Here is an 18,262-nt window from a genome sequence, read left to right as displayed (position 1 = left end):
CTGGACATCCATGTATCTGAAGTAGTATTGGAGGACTAAGAGGCAACAGAAGCAAATGGTAACATTTAAAGGACAGAAAAAGAAAAAAAAAAAGAAAAAAAGAATTTCTGAATACTAATCTCAGCAGATTATTAGGGTGTGGTGGTTTGGGCTAGGCCTTCCTTGGTGACCAGTTTGTAACCAAGGAAGGATCCAGATTTACCCAGTATTCCCTACAATTTTTACGTAAGCCAGATTATAAGAAGAAAGGAGGAGAGGCCTTCGCTCTCTTTCCTTCTGGCGGCTTGGAGGTGCAGGTTCCCTGCTGTTGAGTCTGCTGTGTTGGGGAGCGAGGCCTGGTTAGGCCTTGTCGACCTTGGGAGACGGAGGTTGCCGGTGATCGTTCCGGAGCGACTCTCGGTTGTCCCAGGAGAGTAGTGAGATATTTCTTTGCTAACTCTTTTAGTGGATAGATATTGGGCTGCTAATTGGGATATTTATATATATATAGTATTTTGGTTTTGTTCCTTTTCCCTTCCCCCTTCCCTTTCCCTTGTGAAATTGTATATTTTAATTGTATATAAGTGTAAATATATTTATATATCTCACTTTGGTTGTCTCTCTCTCGTTTCGGGTTCTCTTAGTTTTTTTCTCCCTCTTCTCCCTGAGGTTTGGGGGGGGAACTCTGGTGGTAAGGTTTGGAAACTTGGCAGGGAGCCAGCTTCAAACCACATCATAGGGAAAGTACAAAGGAGCAGAGCAGACAAAGGAAGATAAAGAATGATAAATTGAAAATTGAAACTGAAGCTATGGCTTGAGTGGAAAATCCATGATGACTAAATCTTTGTGTGGAAATTGCTACCAGGGAAAGGATCAAAAGCGATAACAGAAAAATGATCACAAGTGGATATTAGAGGTGTAATAAACATCTTAGAGAAGTCCTTGATAAATTCAGAGTTGCTTCAACATCAGATTTTAATGAAAAATGCATATCTGACCAACTAAACATTAACAAACTCCTACTGGTATGTCTACACACACTGAAAACGAGGTCCTGAAGAAGGAAGCAAGAAGACAATCAAATCAAGGCAGAAGGCTAACAACACTTGACAATAGTAAACCTGGTTCAATAAGGGCGAAAGTGATTGCAGAAAATCTGAAATCACAGTTAGAATATCAAAGAGTAAGCCTCCCAGTGCACAGAAAGCTTTCTGCAGCACAATGCCTCACAGCATGAGGACAGATGCACCAGTGGCTGGGTCAGCTGTCCAGGTGTGTGTCAATGGCAGTGTGGGTCTCCCCGCAGACTGCTCCCACTTCCACAGTGACAACAAGCCCAGCATGTAGTGGTACCACCCAGACTCTATACCCAGCAGTGCATCACAGGTAGGAGGTTATAGTCTCATTATTGTGCTACTAGCCCTTAACAGACTTTTCTTTCCATAATTTGCCAAGATACTTATTGATTCCATTCCATTCCATACTTCCTCGTACCCAAAACATCCCTCAGCAGTGAATTGTACAACAGACCATCCTAAAATACTATTTCCTTTTGTTTTGACTGTTTTACTTTATGATTTCACAGAGTATCTCTCATTCTCTGTATTCAGAAAAATCACAACTGATGTTTATGCAGCTTCTCTGTGACACTACTGATTACATGTTTCTCCGTTATATCTATTCATCTCTCTTTCTAAAAGGAACACTGTTTACCTAAGTGTTCTAGAAAGTGTCAAACATTTCTACTTCCTTTTTTTTTTTCCATTTTAATGTTACAAATGTAAAGGTAAATACACAATTACTTTGTGTTTTTAGTATATATATATAAGAAAGAACACAAATTCTTCATAACAAGTTTCCTTCTAACCACACTGTGAGTAGTAAAGTCCTAGCTATGAGTGCTGATATGCAACTCTAACAGACTGAACCATGGTCTCCTCACATTACTTTCCACACAGGAAGGGATACTTCTCCTTGGGACAAAAAAAGAGTTATGTGCACTCTTTACAGAGAAACTGCATGCAAGAAATTTGGTTAAGTTTGGTCAGCCCCATTTTCTGGAGCGCACCAATGTAAGTCCAAAATTTCAATCTGATGCTTATCCATTATTGATTAGAGAAGACTGAAAAATTCACACAGCTAAGTCAATCTACAAAGGTACTGATGCCACAAAGCCCCATTAAAAATTTCTCTGTGAGGGGCTGTGAAATGTGATGCAAGATCTAGAACCTATAATTTCTGTAGTTCTGATGTTTGTTGTGTAGGAAATGAAATGTTGAATTTTCTTACTTCAAAGGTATTATAGCTAATGAGGAAGACTAGTAAGTCATTATCTTAAATTGCTCTACTATAACAAGTCCTCCTGTACTATTCATATATGAAATATAATTATCACCATTAGAAATGTATGAAAGAAAAACATTACATTTTGAAATCTCACAAATTGCTACAACAGACTCTTTTTGTTTGAAACAGAACTCAAACCCACTTTAAAAATAGTTTGTAAAGTAGAATTGTACCAAAAACTCCATTTACCACTAGAATTCTGAGTTTTTCATTACAGAAATGGCTGGTGGAGCGAAGGGGTTAGTCAATCCCCTCTCTTATCAGAAAAGTAATTTCCAGAAACAGCTAGAATTGCAGAAATAACTGAAGAGTGAGCTTTGTGATGTTGTTTCACTTATTACATAGCAAATCATCAGAATCCCCAAGGAACAATCTCTATCTCATCCCACTGAGGAATGAAAAGAAAGGGACTAGAGGACGAAAAGTAGAACTTCCTATGTGATCATAACTATATAGCTGGTAGCAACTTATACACAATTTTTAGACCTTTCTGTCTCTCATTTTAAATGAATGGCAAGAGCCTGAATGCAAATGATGTGTGCTCACCACATATGTATTTGACACTAAACAGATATGTCTAAGGTATACCAAAAACCATAATACAAGAAGTACCTGGATATAACAAAAAAAAAAAGAAATGTATAACAGATACTAAAAATAGCAGTTGGAGAAAGAAAGTTTGTTTGTATTTGTGTTCACAGAACACAGTGCTATTCTATATTCATAGCAAATGTATCATTCTAATTTTCAATCAATATTCCATTACTTCCTAAGCTAATACATAATTGATAAAAAGAATAAAATTGTTACAGTGAATTTTGTTGTTTACTTTTCTTAACCCATTGTAAAATAAGAAAATACAAAATGCATGTTATATCTACTTATTTGAAATTTTATTTTACTTATCAACTTTTATAAGCTAGTATTTTTCAATGAACGTTCATTATTTATTTTCTCCTGATTTTGCTCCTTATTTTCCACACTTAAATGGAGGAACTTTTACATTTGAAGGTACAAGTAAGTTGTTATATATGATACTCAGAATAAAAAAATTTTTAGTAATGATGCTAAATATAATATTAACAGTTAATCATGTACTTAAATAGTGTATTTGCATTTTAAAATTTCATAAGATCCAACAGAAGAAATTGATCTTTATAAAATCATCAGAGAATGTTAGACTCCCTTATGCATTACTTATGTTTTGAAGTATCTAAGATCTATAATCATTTTTATTTACAGAGATATAGATTGCAGATGAGCAACAAGTGAATAATTGCATCAGGTTAAAGGTAATTACTAATTCTTTTAATAATTTGTTTCATGATGTAGTAAAGTTGCCCTGGGTCTCTTAAGACAGACAAAGTAGGTATGTAATTTTTATCATGACTAAAAGGATTGAGATACAAAATTTTGCCGTTGTTCACATATTATAATTTTCTTTTTTGGTATCCACAGAAACATGAATGATAGAGCAAGCTAGGAGAGTAATGTTTATCTAAGATGTTAAAATAGAATATTTGCGCTTTCTTCTGAGGAGAAACTATTTCAGATATTATGATTATGCTAAGATAAAAGTGAACACTATTAATCATCAATATAAGTAGGTGACCATAGACCGATTCTTCTTTTACTACCTTTTCAAATGTTCTTTTAAGGAAAAGACATGTAAGTAAACTTCTCAGGGAGATGGAAATAAATGCAGATCAAGTACAGAGACAAGGACACTCAATAGTGGGGTTTTTTCATGTTGAAACAAGTATCCCATACAATAAAAAGGAATAGCTTATAAGGAATATCTTTTAAACTTGAATTTTCCCAATAAAAAAAAAGTATAATTTCTTTCAGATTATTAAATCCTTTGCAGAGGAAGGAAAACTCTAGATCAATAAAGTTCCCAAATTTTTATAAGTACGTGTATTTTGGACCATTTCTGTTACTTGTCAGTATTAGTATTTGATGGAGGTGCTTAATTTTGGCTTGGAAAACTTCATCTCTTTCATTTAAATAATTTATCTCTAAATTTACCTTTTTCTCATCCAGCTACTCCTGTTCCTCTTATTGATGTCACATTTTACACTCTGGTGTAAAATGTCTGACAGAACGGCAACAAATGTCAGCCATGGTTTACTGGCAGCTAGAACAAAGGTTTCTTGACAAAATTAAGATTCTGAGGCTTACTGGGAGCTGGTGTGAGCCAAGGGAGTCTGCACGTGCTGTTCCCTTTGGGTTTCTGCCAGAGGATTCAATTAAAGGGCCTGCAGTATCATATCTGAAGTTTTGAAACTTTCAAAAGAGAATCTGGCTTTTAAGAGATTCTCAAGTGCCTTTCTTTGCTGCTTTGAATTTTGGGCTGACAACTCCTCCTTTTCCTAGCAGTTAGTACGTAGGTACAATTATCTATATACTCCCAAAGCTAGTTTACCATGCTTAGCAAAATAAACTGAAAATGTGAATTTGAGGGATTTACTATTCATAGTGATTCTTTCTTGGAATGTGGTAAACAAATTACCTACTTACAAAGGGAGGAAAGAGGAAGAGGAGGTATCTCACAGGTATGATTATCCCATATATTTAGAAGAGAAAAAGCAAAATGAAGGTCTGTTACAATGACTGAGTCCATCTTTGTTCCTAGAATCTGACATTTTCTATTCACTAGGAATCTCTGAAAATCCTGAAACAGCTGATGAGATGCTCTGGCTAGAAACAGAGATTATGAAATCAAGACATGTATTTTGAACAGAAAATTATTAAAAATGTCTATCTTATTTTTAGACTTTCATGAAAAAAATCCATTCTCAAGTGAACCTAAACATTTCCTTTGAAGCACTGAGGTGATCCTCAAGACTTAAAGCCTGTGGTGTGAAAGCAGTGAACCAATAACTTTATAGGGTATGGGGAACACAACAAAGTATAGAATCTACAGCTTTAAAACTGTTACCCAGCCAGTAGACACCCCAAAGCTAATTAAGAGGCTATTCTAGTCTACATCTCAGTAGACATATATCAGAGAAAAAGTGGTAACAGTGTGAAGATCTTTCCACCATGTGTCTTTGTAGCTGGAAGTATCCAAACACAATACACTTAAAAGAAAGATTGGAAAGAGAAAAGAAAGATTGGAAAGACATCAGCATCTGTCAGCTTAGTAGAAATAGAGCACAATTTGCTCTCTTCAACATTTCTGAGTTTGAAGGGTCGTAGGTTGTGACACAGCAAGCTCCATTATAAGATACACAATATACAATTATGAATATCAGATCTTTATCTCTTTCTTCAGAACAAACTATCAAATCTTACACCCACACCCCTCAAAACTGACTGTGAAAAAAAAAAAAAAAACTACATCAAAAGAATACAAGATCTTTGAAATTCCCTGTGTGGAAATGGGCAAGTACAACAGAAAACCCTACATCTCTAAATCATGAAAAATATTTTCAGTTACTGAATAGACCTTCCTAACCCTCAGGAAGTCAAACAAGGGACACACCAGTTTATAGCTCTTTAGATAAACTACTGGACATAGAGAAGGAAAGGAAAAGGAAAAGGAAAAGGAAAAGGAAAAGGAAAAGGAAAAGGAAAAGGAAAAGGAAAAGGAAAAGGAAAAGGAAAAGGAAAAGGAAAAGGAAAAGGGAAAGGAAAAGGAAAAGGAAAAGGAAAAGGAAAAGGAAAAGGAAAAGGAAAAGGAAAAGGAAAAGGAAAAGGAAAAGGAAAAGGAAAAGGAAAAGAAAAGGAAAAGGAAAAGGAAAAGGAAAAGGAAAAGGAAAAGGAAAAGGAAAAGGAAAAGGAAAAGGAAAAGGAAAAGGAAAAGGAAAAGGAAGGAAGGAAGGGCTTTTGTTACCATTATGTTTATACACCTTTACATTCCTACAAAAAGCCTCGACAGAAAATGAGCACCCTCCTTCCAGGTGCCTCTTTGCAAACACAGTAGTACTAATGTCTTTTCCTCCAAAGGGGATAGAACTTCTCTCTACCCAAAAATAATTTTTTAGGAAACAAATGTGAACAATCTAAAGAAAATATTGCATTTTATCAGATTTAAAAGGAAAATGGAAGATGTTTATTTCTACAATATGGGGAAGGTGAGGTGGGATGGGGGGGTGTTAAGTAATTCTGTGACCAGTTGATAATCAAGTGAACCAATCCTCTAGTAACCCTGCAGAATATCCCAACCAGACTAAATAGATCATATATAGTGAAAGGTAAATAATATTTAAAATATTTAAAGTGTGAGACAATAAGTCAAGATTTATAGCATTAACTTACTCTAATCATATCTTTCTCCAAATTATATTTGATTGTTAGTCTAGCCTAGCAGCCAAATATTTTGAATGATATCTTTTCAGGCATTATAAAATTAAAGATTAATTTGTAACTCTGGAAAAGTAAGACAGAGCAGAGGATATTCCTTTTAACAGTCTTTACATTAATGAATCAAAATTTTTGCCAAGATGTTTTGTATTAGATTTCGATAAGCTTTTTTTATCAGATACTTGAAAAACAAAAATACTATCTACTTTAAATAACACATATTCCTGTTAAACATTAAAATTAAGTGCAACACCACCAACAAAATTATTTTACATATTTCCTCAAAAAACCCTACAACTGTATTTCAAAGCAAAATTGATCAGTTACAAATAGCTTTGAGATTGTCCAGTCATTTATATACTCTCAGCAAATAAACACTTCACAACATAGAATCATCATACCTGAAATGGTTTAGAACTGCTGATGTGGAGTGTTTGTCTGATCCATCTGTTTTCTTGATTTCCAAACTTGTACCACAGTGGCCATCCCCTAGCATTACTCGCAGTTCTTTGGAAGACTGACAGCTTGTAAACTTGTTTTCCAAACATGTGATAATGAAAGCGGAAAACACAGGTTCCATTGTCAGAAGGGTTGAAGAGAGGACTAAGCAAAATTGCTTTATCTTGGAATTGGCGTGGCCCAGAGGATTCCATGTAAATGTAGTGTCCCCTGACTGTGCCTGTCGTGTGATCCTTTAAAGGGCCTGTATTAACCGTGGGGGTTGGACCTTGTATTCTGAGCCAGTCAAAGTCATCCTTTACACTCTGCTCCCAATTGCACAGCCCATTTTCAAAGTTACACTGTAGGTCAGGGTCTGAAACGTAAACAGAACAGATTGTAAAAAGACCCCCCAAAAAGCAAAGGGGATAATGCATTAATTAATATACTTTTTATCTTTGCAAAAAACCCTTTCAAATTTATAGAAAACCCCCATATCTTCTCCTTGAAAACATTCTTGTCTGAAGGATAAAATATACGTTTGTCTGTACATAAAAGAATTACCTTTTCTTTCAATATATATCTGTCAAACTGTACATAATTTATTGAATAAACTGAACTGTGAAAAACATTTTATTATCCATGCTATTAATTTCATGTATTATTACAATTAAATAATGCAAAGTTCTTTAACTGAAACTGAACTGAGTAAAGGAGTTAAAACTGAGGTTAATTGAATGAAATAAACCACAGGATATAGTCTTGTAGGTATGTGTAATAAGTGATCTGATATATTTTTGCATGACAGATGTAGTCCTAAAAATGGGTTGTTGTGGTTTAGATCTTTATTATCCTCAATAATAGTAGCACAATAGCGTTATCCAAGTTAAATTCAAGAGAGGCCTTTATAACACAACTACACTTTTTTATTTGACACCAAAGCAAAATATTGATTAGCGCAATTACTTCTAATGTAAAACAATAAAATGTGTCAGGGGTGGTGAACTTGCATTCCAACTTTGCATGTGCTCTTCAGAAACAGTAACTGAAACTATAGCCAATTCTTTTTTTTTTTTTTTAATTAAGCTGTTATCTTTAATGATGCTTAAAACTGCAACTCATATCTTACTGTGGACCTCAAAATGGGTTATAAAGAAGATAGACATTACACAAGGGGGAAACTGAGATAGGAAAGCCTTCACTTTCTTTTGAATTCAGGGCAGTTTTAATTTAATAGTTGGCAAATATCACTGCAGACTGATAACCCCTCAAGCACATAAGGTATCTCACGTTTCTCAAACTGACTGTGATTTGCATAATTTAGGATGTGATAAAGCAACTGCTAGTTAATTTTATTTTATATTAAAGTTCTTGAGTTCTTAAAATTGATGAATACATGCTTCAGGGAGAAAACCATCAACAGCACCCTTCAGCACTGCGAGTGTCAAAAATGTGAATGACTCATGGCTTTCTTTGGTACTTACAAGTTCTTTCCTTGAAAGGGATAATTATGTCCAGCATGACTGCTATCTTTAGTACAGATATTTTAACACTTCTTTGATAGTAACAGTATAGGTCATAAGAAAAGATAGGACATACACTCCTCTCAGTCCATCAGTATGTCTTACACTGTACTTCCATCAGTATAATCAAAGATAGCATGTTGACCTAAATCAAGTGGTAGACTGCAAATCCTCTCTTTTAAAATAACCTTGTAATGGGTGTTTGTGTTTTATGTGAGTTAAAGAAATATAACTGGTTTGGATGAAGGAGACTGAATTGCATTTACCCTCAGTTGTAACTCTTCATACGCATTTAGGTATAAAATTATCATTCTGTTTTATCAATAACTATATTCAGTGGAATCATCACTGGCTATGACATCGATAGGTTCTAACAATTCTGTGTTTTTTCTCTCAAGAGTTGAACTGGCAAGTAAATTTTTGTGTGATGTAAAGTAAGCAGTAATGGAAAGTACTCACTACAGTTGTCTTCATCTGATCCATCCCCACAGTCATCCACAAGATCACAGACCAACAAACTGTCAATGCATGCTTTTGTGTCTCTGCACCAGAAGTGATTTGGACCTTCACAACTTAATGCTGGAGGTGAGAGAGCACAGTTTTCAAATCTAATATCATCAATTGCTGAGACACCGTCATAAAAACCCAGACTGATTTTATCAAGTGAAAATTGGAAAGTTTGTGGAAGGCGTCCAAGCTGTATGACTGCCTTCAACCATTGATTTCCCTCGTTGTAATATGTCCTCCAAAGGACAGTATACTGTTTCAGCCCATCTACAAGCAATTGCAGCTCTGCTGCCCCAACTGACTGTCCATAGTTGTAATACCTAAAATGATAAAAAAAGAATGTTAAATGGGCAAATTATGAAAATGGACCACATCAGGTAAAGTAGATACATACAGTATATTTTCTGTTATATCTCTGTGACATATAGTCCCTAGTGCCTATTACAAGTTTACTTGTAATTCAATACATTTGCTGAATGATGGTAGGATAGGTTGCTATATCGGTCCGGGCCTCATTTCAAGAATTGAAGATTTTGAAAGGAGAAGCATGCTTCATTAAATTAAACCCCATAACTGAAGAGACACATTTGCTTTCATATTAAACAACAAACACTCAGATGCATAACATTTTTTTTATAAATTTAATGCAGTACATTATTGTAAATTTTCAAAAAGGAAAAACAGAATACTTACTGAATGCAAAACTACACCTTGTATCTATGTTACTTATGGTTAACATGTTGCCTTTTACAGCATTTTTGGAGGATCTCAAAGCATTTAAAAATAATAAATCCTTAGATTGGTAATTGTACAAAACTGGAAGCAGAATCAAAAATACAACCAACAACTTGAAATTTCCAAACCTATACTCCAACTTCTAGTCACGAGTCTTGAATAAAAAGACATTTCCTCTTCCTGTGGCAGATGTATTTGATACTACTGAGACAAACCGCACTTAATAACATCAAGGTCAGGCCAAACATTTATTTAAACTGTAGTACCAATCTGACCTTAGTAAAAAAATTATCACAAATTTTTCTGCCTATCTCTGAAAAGATTGCAAAAAGTCTGAGACAAGACAATAACTGAAAGTGTTTCTCTCTGTATATAAAAAAAAAAAATTGAAAGCAAAACACCTATTCTCATGCTGGAGCTTTTGCTTAAAGATGATGAAATCTAATTTATTTACCAAATAATTATTAGCAAAAAGACTGTGGTATTTGTCCATGTATATGCAGGCATGAGCCTTTACTATAACTTTGCCAAGAGCCTGACAACAAAGTCATCCCTTGTTTCAGTTCTGTTCTCCAAGTACTTCTGCTTATGTCTGCATCTATATCATTATAGAATAAAATGAAACAAACACTTCAGAGGAAGGTGCATCTATTGCAAACTATAACCTCAATTTCAGTTCAAGAGAAGAAATGTGAGATGACCCGGGAATTTTATATCTAAATTATTTCATACCAAAAGGACAGTGTGCAATTTGCTCCAGTTTGCCTGAACTTTGGGCTTCGTAGCCGAGCTATTTGTGAAATGCTGGTGCTGTTCTTCATAATGAACATAAAATGACCTATTAAAATAAAATAGAAAACACCTTTGAGGCTGAAGAAATAAAGGGTTTCTAAAAGCTTTTAAAACATTCATGGTTTCCACTTAAAATCTGGTTACAGAGGAGGTTTACCCATTCCATTTCTCTGTTTTCCAGGTCTGGTTTTTCTTACCTTCAGGTTTGTTGTAGGTGTGATCCCGTGGAGGAGCTTGCTTCTGAAACACAGGTGGAAGAGCACTACTGGAACTTCTCACCCAATCAAATTCATCTGTATTTACAGTTTCAATCCAGCCACAGCTCTCTCTTTCAAAGTCACATACAGCAGCTGAAATGAAGAGACATTTTATTTTTCTATCTGACATTACCAAACAAGTTTTTCCAGTATGAAAAGGAAATAAAATGTTTCTAATACTTCAACAATATTCTAGAAATACATCCAAGAAAAGGGCATGGAGAGGTAGAGTATGGCTTCATACCAGAGATGAGGTATTTGTTTAATAACAACTGAGTAGAACCACAGTCGCACAGGAGCAACCAAGCCATCGTTATCTGCAATGTGTTCAATAAAATAATTCCTTGTCTCTTACGGTGCTGCAGCCAAAGCACTCAGAGGAGGTGAGAAAGTGCTGAGAACAGACCTCACAATCCTCATGCTACACAGCAAGAGAGTAGGGCACAGAAAGCAGTAACAAACATTCTGCAAGATCTTGTAGGGAACCGATAATGGAACTAGAAATCAAACCCTTGATTTCCTGAATGTCAGCAGTTATGCTAATGGCAACAAAAAACCCTTCCTCTATTCATAATAGGAATTAAGTTAAGCATCAGGCATTACTGAGACACTAAGATATTGGTAATCCCTAAATCAAAAACTCTGCAGTGAAAAAGATTTGAAAAACATATTAAGGTGCATTCTTCAATTCTTCACTTCAAAGAGCAGTGATATTTTAGAAAATATGTATATTCCAAACAAAAGAAAGAAAGGAGTGGAAGGGTGTCATGTATGAATGAATGTAAATTGAAAAATAATGATTACGTTATAATGAAGAAATATAGAATTATAGAATGGTTTGAGTTGAAAGAGACCTTCCACCAGACCAGGTTGCTCAAGCCCCATCCAACCTGGCCTTGAACACTTCTGTGGATGGGACATCCACAGCTTCTCTGGACAACCTGTTTCAGTGCCTCACCACCCTCACAGTAAAGAATTTCTTCCATACATCAGGTTTTCCTCTTCTTCATTTTATAGGAAATCCTCATAAAATCATAAAATTATTTTTTCAAATCCTGCAATTATAAGAGGCTTTTAATGGAAGACATTAAGAAAATTATTTAAAGATTTTTAATCAATAATTTATCAATTGCATACATAGAATAAATAAAACAAATATTCAGGCATGACTGTCATAATTCTATCATTATTTTATAACTCATCACAATTTTCAGTGGTCATATTATGGTATAAACTATTCATATTTCAGAATCATATGAAGTCTCTTGGGGAATAGGATTATATCAGTGTTTATTTATGGAAGATATGGGAGGATTTTTTATTTGTTTCTTTTGGTTTGGTTTTGTTTTGTTTTTCTCTTTAGCAACTGTGTCGCATTAAGATATATGTAATTTTTTAGAAAGAATAAAAAATTAATAATGAGGCAAATTAGTATTATTGTTGTCTATGGCTTCTAAAAAGATAAGGTTTTGTGGATTATTAAGCAAAGCACATAGAAATCCATAGTTAGCTTAAAAAAATCATTCCACAAATATAAAAAAGCAAATAATGTTAAAGAGATCAAAGAAAATATAATTTTGCTATACATATACTGTATGTGGGTCAGAAATGTCAACGATAAAAAAATGTGGACCAAATATGACTAAAAAACAGAAGGAAGAAATTTTTTGACAGAATGCTTTGATAGAATAAAATGAAGACAAAATATACCTACAAATATTCAAGGACCTAGACATGAGAGAAATGACTGAAAATCCCCTGACAGAACAAAACGATAAGAGAATATGGAGAGCTATTTTTGATTTGCTTTTTGCTCGATAGAAGAAAGTGTTCCATATTCCCAGCAGAACAGCAACAAAGAATATGACAGACCTTGGACACAGATGGTTACACCAAATGAGGCAAATAAACAAGATAAAACTGTTAAGTCTGAGTCCAGACTTCTTGCATCTGTAAGTTGTAACACAGACAAAACATAAAAGAAAGGATGCACCAGACCATTTAGTTTAAGCATGGATGAATACACTGAGATAAAATAACCCTGAAACTTTCAACTGAATCTCAGACCAGCTATTTAACAGTTAGGGAAAATACAAGAATAGAGCAAGTTGGTAGAGCCTGAGAGAAATGCACTTGGATATTGATGCTTGATAATGCTTCAATCACCGAATTGTCTTGTCCCATAACGTCTTTGACTGGTACTTCCATTTTGGACAGATTGTCCAGAAAAAAAGGCAGTTGCTTGGATACTTCTATAGCTTCTTTCACAGTAAACTAACAAACTAATCTGTCTTCTCTCCTAATACTTTAATTTTTGCTTTTCTTCTATTTTTTTTTTACATGTTTTCTTATACTCTAACCATCACATGACCCTATAGACTCTACCTGGCTGTCTTCTTTCATGTGTTTGATGAATTTAGTGTTTCTTAAACTTCGTCTCATCTTATTACTGTGTTTTTGCACTTAACCTATCAAACTTTGTAATATTTTCTTTTTCTTTTAGACAATACTTCACCTATCTTATGCTTCTAACTTCTAGTAGTATACATGCCATCTGTATGGATACATTTTTCTTTGCTGCCCCATTTAGCCTCTTTTTTAACAAGCTCCCTCAATAATCACAGAGGAATCAGAGAGATACTGGGGTAGCATTAAAGAGTGGTTAGTTTTGTTGATGCTTTGAGAAAGCTGCCTTTACATCTTCAGCAGACTTAGTTTTCTCTGAGTTGACTCGTTACCACAAGACTCTAGATTTCTTCTGATTTTGGGTTTTTATGCAAAGTGCTGTGTCCTTTTCTGTTTGGGGGAGCTTTACTCAAAGGCCATCTCAAATCAGATATTCATCTTCTCTGTAAGTTGAATGATGATTAACAAGAATTTAACAAACAGTCCTACTGAAAACAATATTTTAAAAATAAATGTTTAAGATGTTAGCACTTCTTTAAGACTGGAAGTTCATCAATATCTACAATCTGAAAAATGTCTCCTTGCCTCTCAGCCCATGTAAGTCTATAGAGCAGGCATCATAAAAAAAAAATCCAGGTGAAGAGATATCATGACTAATACTGGCTTACAACTTTTTTTTTTTATTTATTTTAAAAGGCTTTAGTATGCTAATAAACTTTAAACTATTTTTAATCAGTAATTTTTAAAAAAATTTAGGAACTTATCACTAGATGGCATGAAGAAAATTATCATCAAATCTAGGAAACAAAACGAGTTTAATTCTGGACATACTCATCCTAAAAAGTTATTTTAACTCCCTTTATAATACAAACACACTGAAAAGTGTTACATCTGACTTCTCATATTTATGTTTTCTATCCCAGTGACCAATTAATAATTTCTTGATATGCACTCAGTCAAATAAGACTGTACTTTGTAGGTCACTTAGTGTAATTTCTACAGTGAAAAACTGAATAGAGGTCAATCAAAAAATTATTGCAAAACTTCATCAGCAAGAAGCAATGCTAACTGGGAAAAAAAAACCAAACAACAAACAAGTGAAAAAGCAAGTCACTATTTGAAGCTCAAATAAATTGGATCTTCCTTCACTTTCGATCTCCCAATATTATCTGCTATCATTTTGAAAAGACAACAACAGCAACAACAAAATAACCAAAACACCCACCCTTAAAAGTTTAGGACAAACAGATATGGTAGTCTCCATACACTCCAGAACATTTTCTTTTGCTAATTTCTGTTGGGAAATCCATTTCAATAATCATGAAAGGTCTTTTACCCTCTCTGTAAATGGTATTTTATTCCCACCCCTTCACCATTTAACTTCCACAAACTGATTCTAACACAGTTGTCTCGGCACTTCCGGTATTAAGTACCTTCTCCAATTTACAAGCTGACAACCTCTTCACTTCTTGAACTTAAACCCATTTTTCTGATCTGGCTGTTGTTTCTGGTCTCACCTTTAAAAACTGCTTATTTTTCTGGCTGAAATGGAGTAGCAAGCATATGAGACAGAGTTTTTGGCATGCAAGTTTTGACCCTAAATTAGGAAGAGTTAACTTATAACCACTGCAGAAGTTTTATACTTTGGCAATATTAGTAATGGGAAATATGGAGGATGTTTCTTATAATACTAAGGAGATTTTTATTACCTATACAAAGATAGCCATTAGAAACCAAATAATATTTATCATTAAACAATTATGCAACAAAAGTAGTTTTTACAAAACAACATGTGCATCATTCTCTTTACTTGCCTTTACAGAAAACTCTGTAAAAACATATAGATTATGTGTAGTTTATGACTTAAGACTAGCTTTAGCACGCTTGAGCTGTCCTAGTTTGCACACCACAGAAATAATAACTATTAAATGCATCTTTCATTTAGACATAAATACAAAATAATACTATATTTATATGTGTGCTGGTTTGAGCTGGGGTAGACTCAACTTTCTTCACAGTAGTTGGTATAGGGCTGTATCTTGTGTTTGTACTAGAAACAGTGTTGATTATTCAGGATGTTTTAATTATTGCTGAGCAGAGCTTAGGAAGACTCAAGGCCTTTCCTCTCCTTACACTGCCTCACCAGCAAGGAACTTGGGGATTCACAAAAGTTTGGGAAGAGACACAGTCAGGACAGCTGACCCCAGCTGACCAAAGGGACATTCTATACCATTTGATGTCATACTCATCAATAAACTAGTGGGGGATGTTTGGAGTGATGGTGTTTGTCTTCCCAAGTCACTGTAATGCATAATGGAGCCTCGGTCTCCTGGAGATGGCTGAACACCTGCCTGCCCATGGGAAGTGGTGAACGAATTCCTTTGCTTGTGTGCACAGCTTTTGCTTTACCTGTTAAACTGTCTTAATCTCAACCCATGAGTTTTCTCTCTTTTACTCTTCTGATTTCTCTCCTGCAACCCACTAGGGGAGTGAGTGAGGAGCTATGTGGGACTGAGCTGCCAGCTGGGGTTAAACCACAGCAGTCCTGTCTGTCACTTGGGTCTCGAAGGGTTTGATTGGAATGTGTTGGACTGAATTTATAGCTGTTTAGATATTAATTGGCACACTCCAGTGCTTGCCATGGGGCATGCTTTCCTGACTGTTTATTAGAGCCTAGTGCTCATTAGTAGCTTCTTTTTCTTTTCAATGCTTGCTGTTCTGTTTCTCACCTTACCCTACTGTGCCTGGGAACATTTTGATAACAACACAGGAGATATGTCTGCTAGCAGATGGCCAGGTCATCGTTGCTGCTGTACTGGAAGGAATAGGCTGGAACTACAGTGTGAACTGCCTTAAAAGGGACTGTGACCTGTGGATGAGGCCACATGGAATCAGGACACCCTGGAGCGACTGTGGCTGAGAATAAGCCCATGTCAGAACAGCTACATCCTGATGTGTCTGTGGCCATAGTAAATTATTTCATATTTATTTTATATATAAATCTATATAATTATTCCTGATAATCCACACCGTAAGTAGACAGAGGAAAAGAAAAAAAAACAAACACAAAAGACAGAGTGTAAGGGAAAAAGACAGAGTGTAAGGGAAAAATGAGCAAAGGTCAGACAGAATATCAAGAATACACTGGTTACCAGATTACTTTCCAACGTGATCTTATTCCTATTCCATCATCATAGTTCTTAGGTTCGAAAAATGAGCATTTAGACTTCACTAAATGCATAGGACATAGACCACAGAAATCATGCTGTACATTCATCTTCCACAGCACAAAGACACAATGTGACAGGTATAGTGGGTCACTGCTGTAAATCTGCAGTTTGAAAAAGGCTGTCACTTTTTTCTTCTACTTTAATGCATGGAAGTCATGTATAATAGCTTTACGACCATAGTAAATTCTTCATCTGTAGAAGAAAAGCTGGGTACCCTAGTCAAGGCTAGCAGCACTCAAAAAACCCCAAAATTCAATGTCTTTTTGGGTCCAGGACATGCATTTTTGTAAAATGCAAGTGAGAAACCTGGAAGAAAGAATAATCTCATCTCCTGTCAGTATCAAGAACATGAATGTGGTTCTAAGGCCAAAGGATCAAAGTAGAGAATACAAATTCACTTAAAGCCTTGTATATGAAGAAAAGTAACAGAAAGTTTCTTGCAAAAACTGTGAGCTCAGAAATCTACTTTTAGGTAAAAAAGACAGTCTGAGAAGTGAAAATCTTCAACTGAATTCTTTTAGGCCTGACAGAAAAGAACAACCCATTTGAGGGGTAGTGAAAAACAAGAGATGTCTTGAAGAATTGATGTTGTGATATAAGAAAATTGTGTGGAGACCCTGCTTATCAATGGACTTAGCGGATCCAGGCATCTAAGGAAATCATCTTGCTGGAATTTAAGATAAGAGGATTTAATTTAAATATATTTTGAAAGACCCATGTAATATTCTTGCCTGGTTCTCATACAAAAAGGGAAAACATCAAGAAGGTTAAGATGCATACAATCATCATTAGATTGAACATCATGGAAAAAAATGTAATATTGATGAAAAGAGCAATGTAGTTGTTAAAGGTGAAGTAAAAAAAAAATTTGTGCTTAGCCAAGTACAGAAATTAGGAAAAGTTTCTGAGAAAAATGAAATGTTTGCATCCAATTGCAAGAATACACATAACAGATATAGAAAGTAATGGTGTGCTACATAAGCATGAAGATGGTGAGATAACATTTGAGAAGAATTATGAGAGCTGTTATAAGAGTGCTGTAGGCTACCAGAATAATATGCTGAAAGGTAAGTTTATTGCTTGGAAATGGTCGACTTGCCAAACTACTTGCAAGGCTCTTTGTGCACCTACATTCTGCTTCTCACTTTACGAGTTGTAGTGCTAGCACACACTGAGCCAGCTCAGCAATAACAATGATTTATAAGTCAGTAACATATTTAGAGCAAAGATCACCATAAATATAAAGGCTCCAAAGTTTAACCTTTAACATGACATTGTTAGCGTATTGTCTGGACAACTGAGACTTTGGTATACTAAAAATTTCTTCAGTCATGTAATTAGAGAAAAAAGAAAGAGAAAATCAGTTGCCACATAGGCAACTTGCAATTAAGGTTAGTCTAGGACTGGTTAAACACCAACTGGACATTTGTCTTCACCTTTAGGTATAATGATGAATTGAAAACACAGGCTGAATAGCTAAAAGGAAATATAAATGGCAAAAAAAACTAGTAGATCTTAATTTTCATGATTAAAAGCGACCATTTCACTGCTATCCCAGAGCAGTGAAAGTTGCATGTGACTAAATCTATTTAGAATGTTTTTAATTAACTATTGATATGGAAGAGTTATTATTTTGACAGAGAACAAATACCCAGTATCAGAGTTTAAAAAGGGTAATGTGAGAGCAATCCAGACTACCATACCCAATGCTGCATAAGATGTGCAACCATATTTTGAAGTT

The 18,262-nt window shown here is 35.0% G+C and overlaps 1 protein-coding gene across 1 annotated transcript in view; it reads right to left on the bottom strand.

Annotated features, from left to right (window-relative positions):
• The window catches only part of MALRD1 (MAM and LDL receptor class A domain containing 1), a 243,159-nt gene that overhangs the window by 174,712 nt on the left and 50,185 nt on the right, over positions 1 to 18,262 (bottom strand). Inside the window, exons 14-17 of the mRNA XM_025895435.1 lie at positions 10,826 to 10,978; positions 10,569 to 10,674; positions 9,054 to 9,421; positions 7,035 to 7,447 (exon numbers count right to left, since the gene is read on the bottom strand). Coding sequence (XP_025751220.1) covers positions 7,035 to 7,447; positions 9,054 to 9,421; positions 10,569 to 10,674; positions 10,826 to 10,978 — 1,040 coding nt within the window. The remainder of the gene's footprint in view (positions 1 to 7,034; positions 7,448 to 9,053; positions 9,422 to 10,568; positions 10,675 to 10,825; positions 10,979 to 18,262) is intronic.

This window comes from Manacus vitellinus, unplaced genomic scaffold (genome assembly GCF_001715985.3).
Source record: "Manacus vitellinus isolate BGI_N305 unplaced genomic scaffold, ASM171598v3 scaffold_3_pilon, whole genome shotgun sequence".
NCBI lineage: Eukaryota > Metazoa > Chordata > Aves > Passeriformes > Pipridae > Manacus > Manacus vitellinus.
Note: the sequence above shows the minus strand (reverse complement) of the source record. Positions and strands in the feature narration are given on the sequence as shown.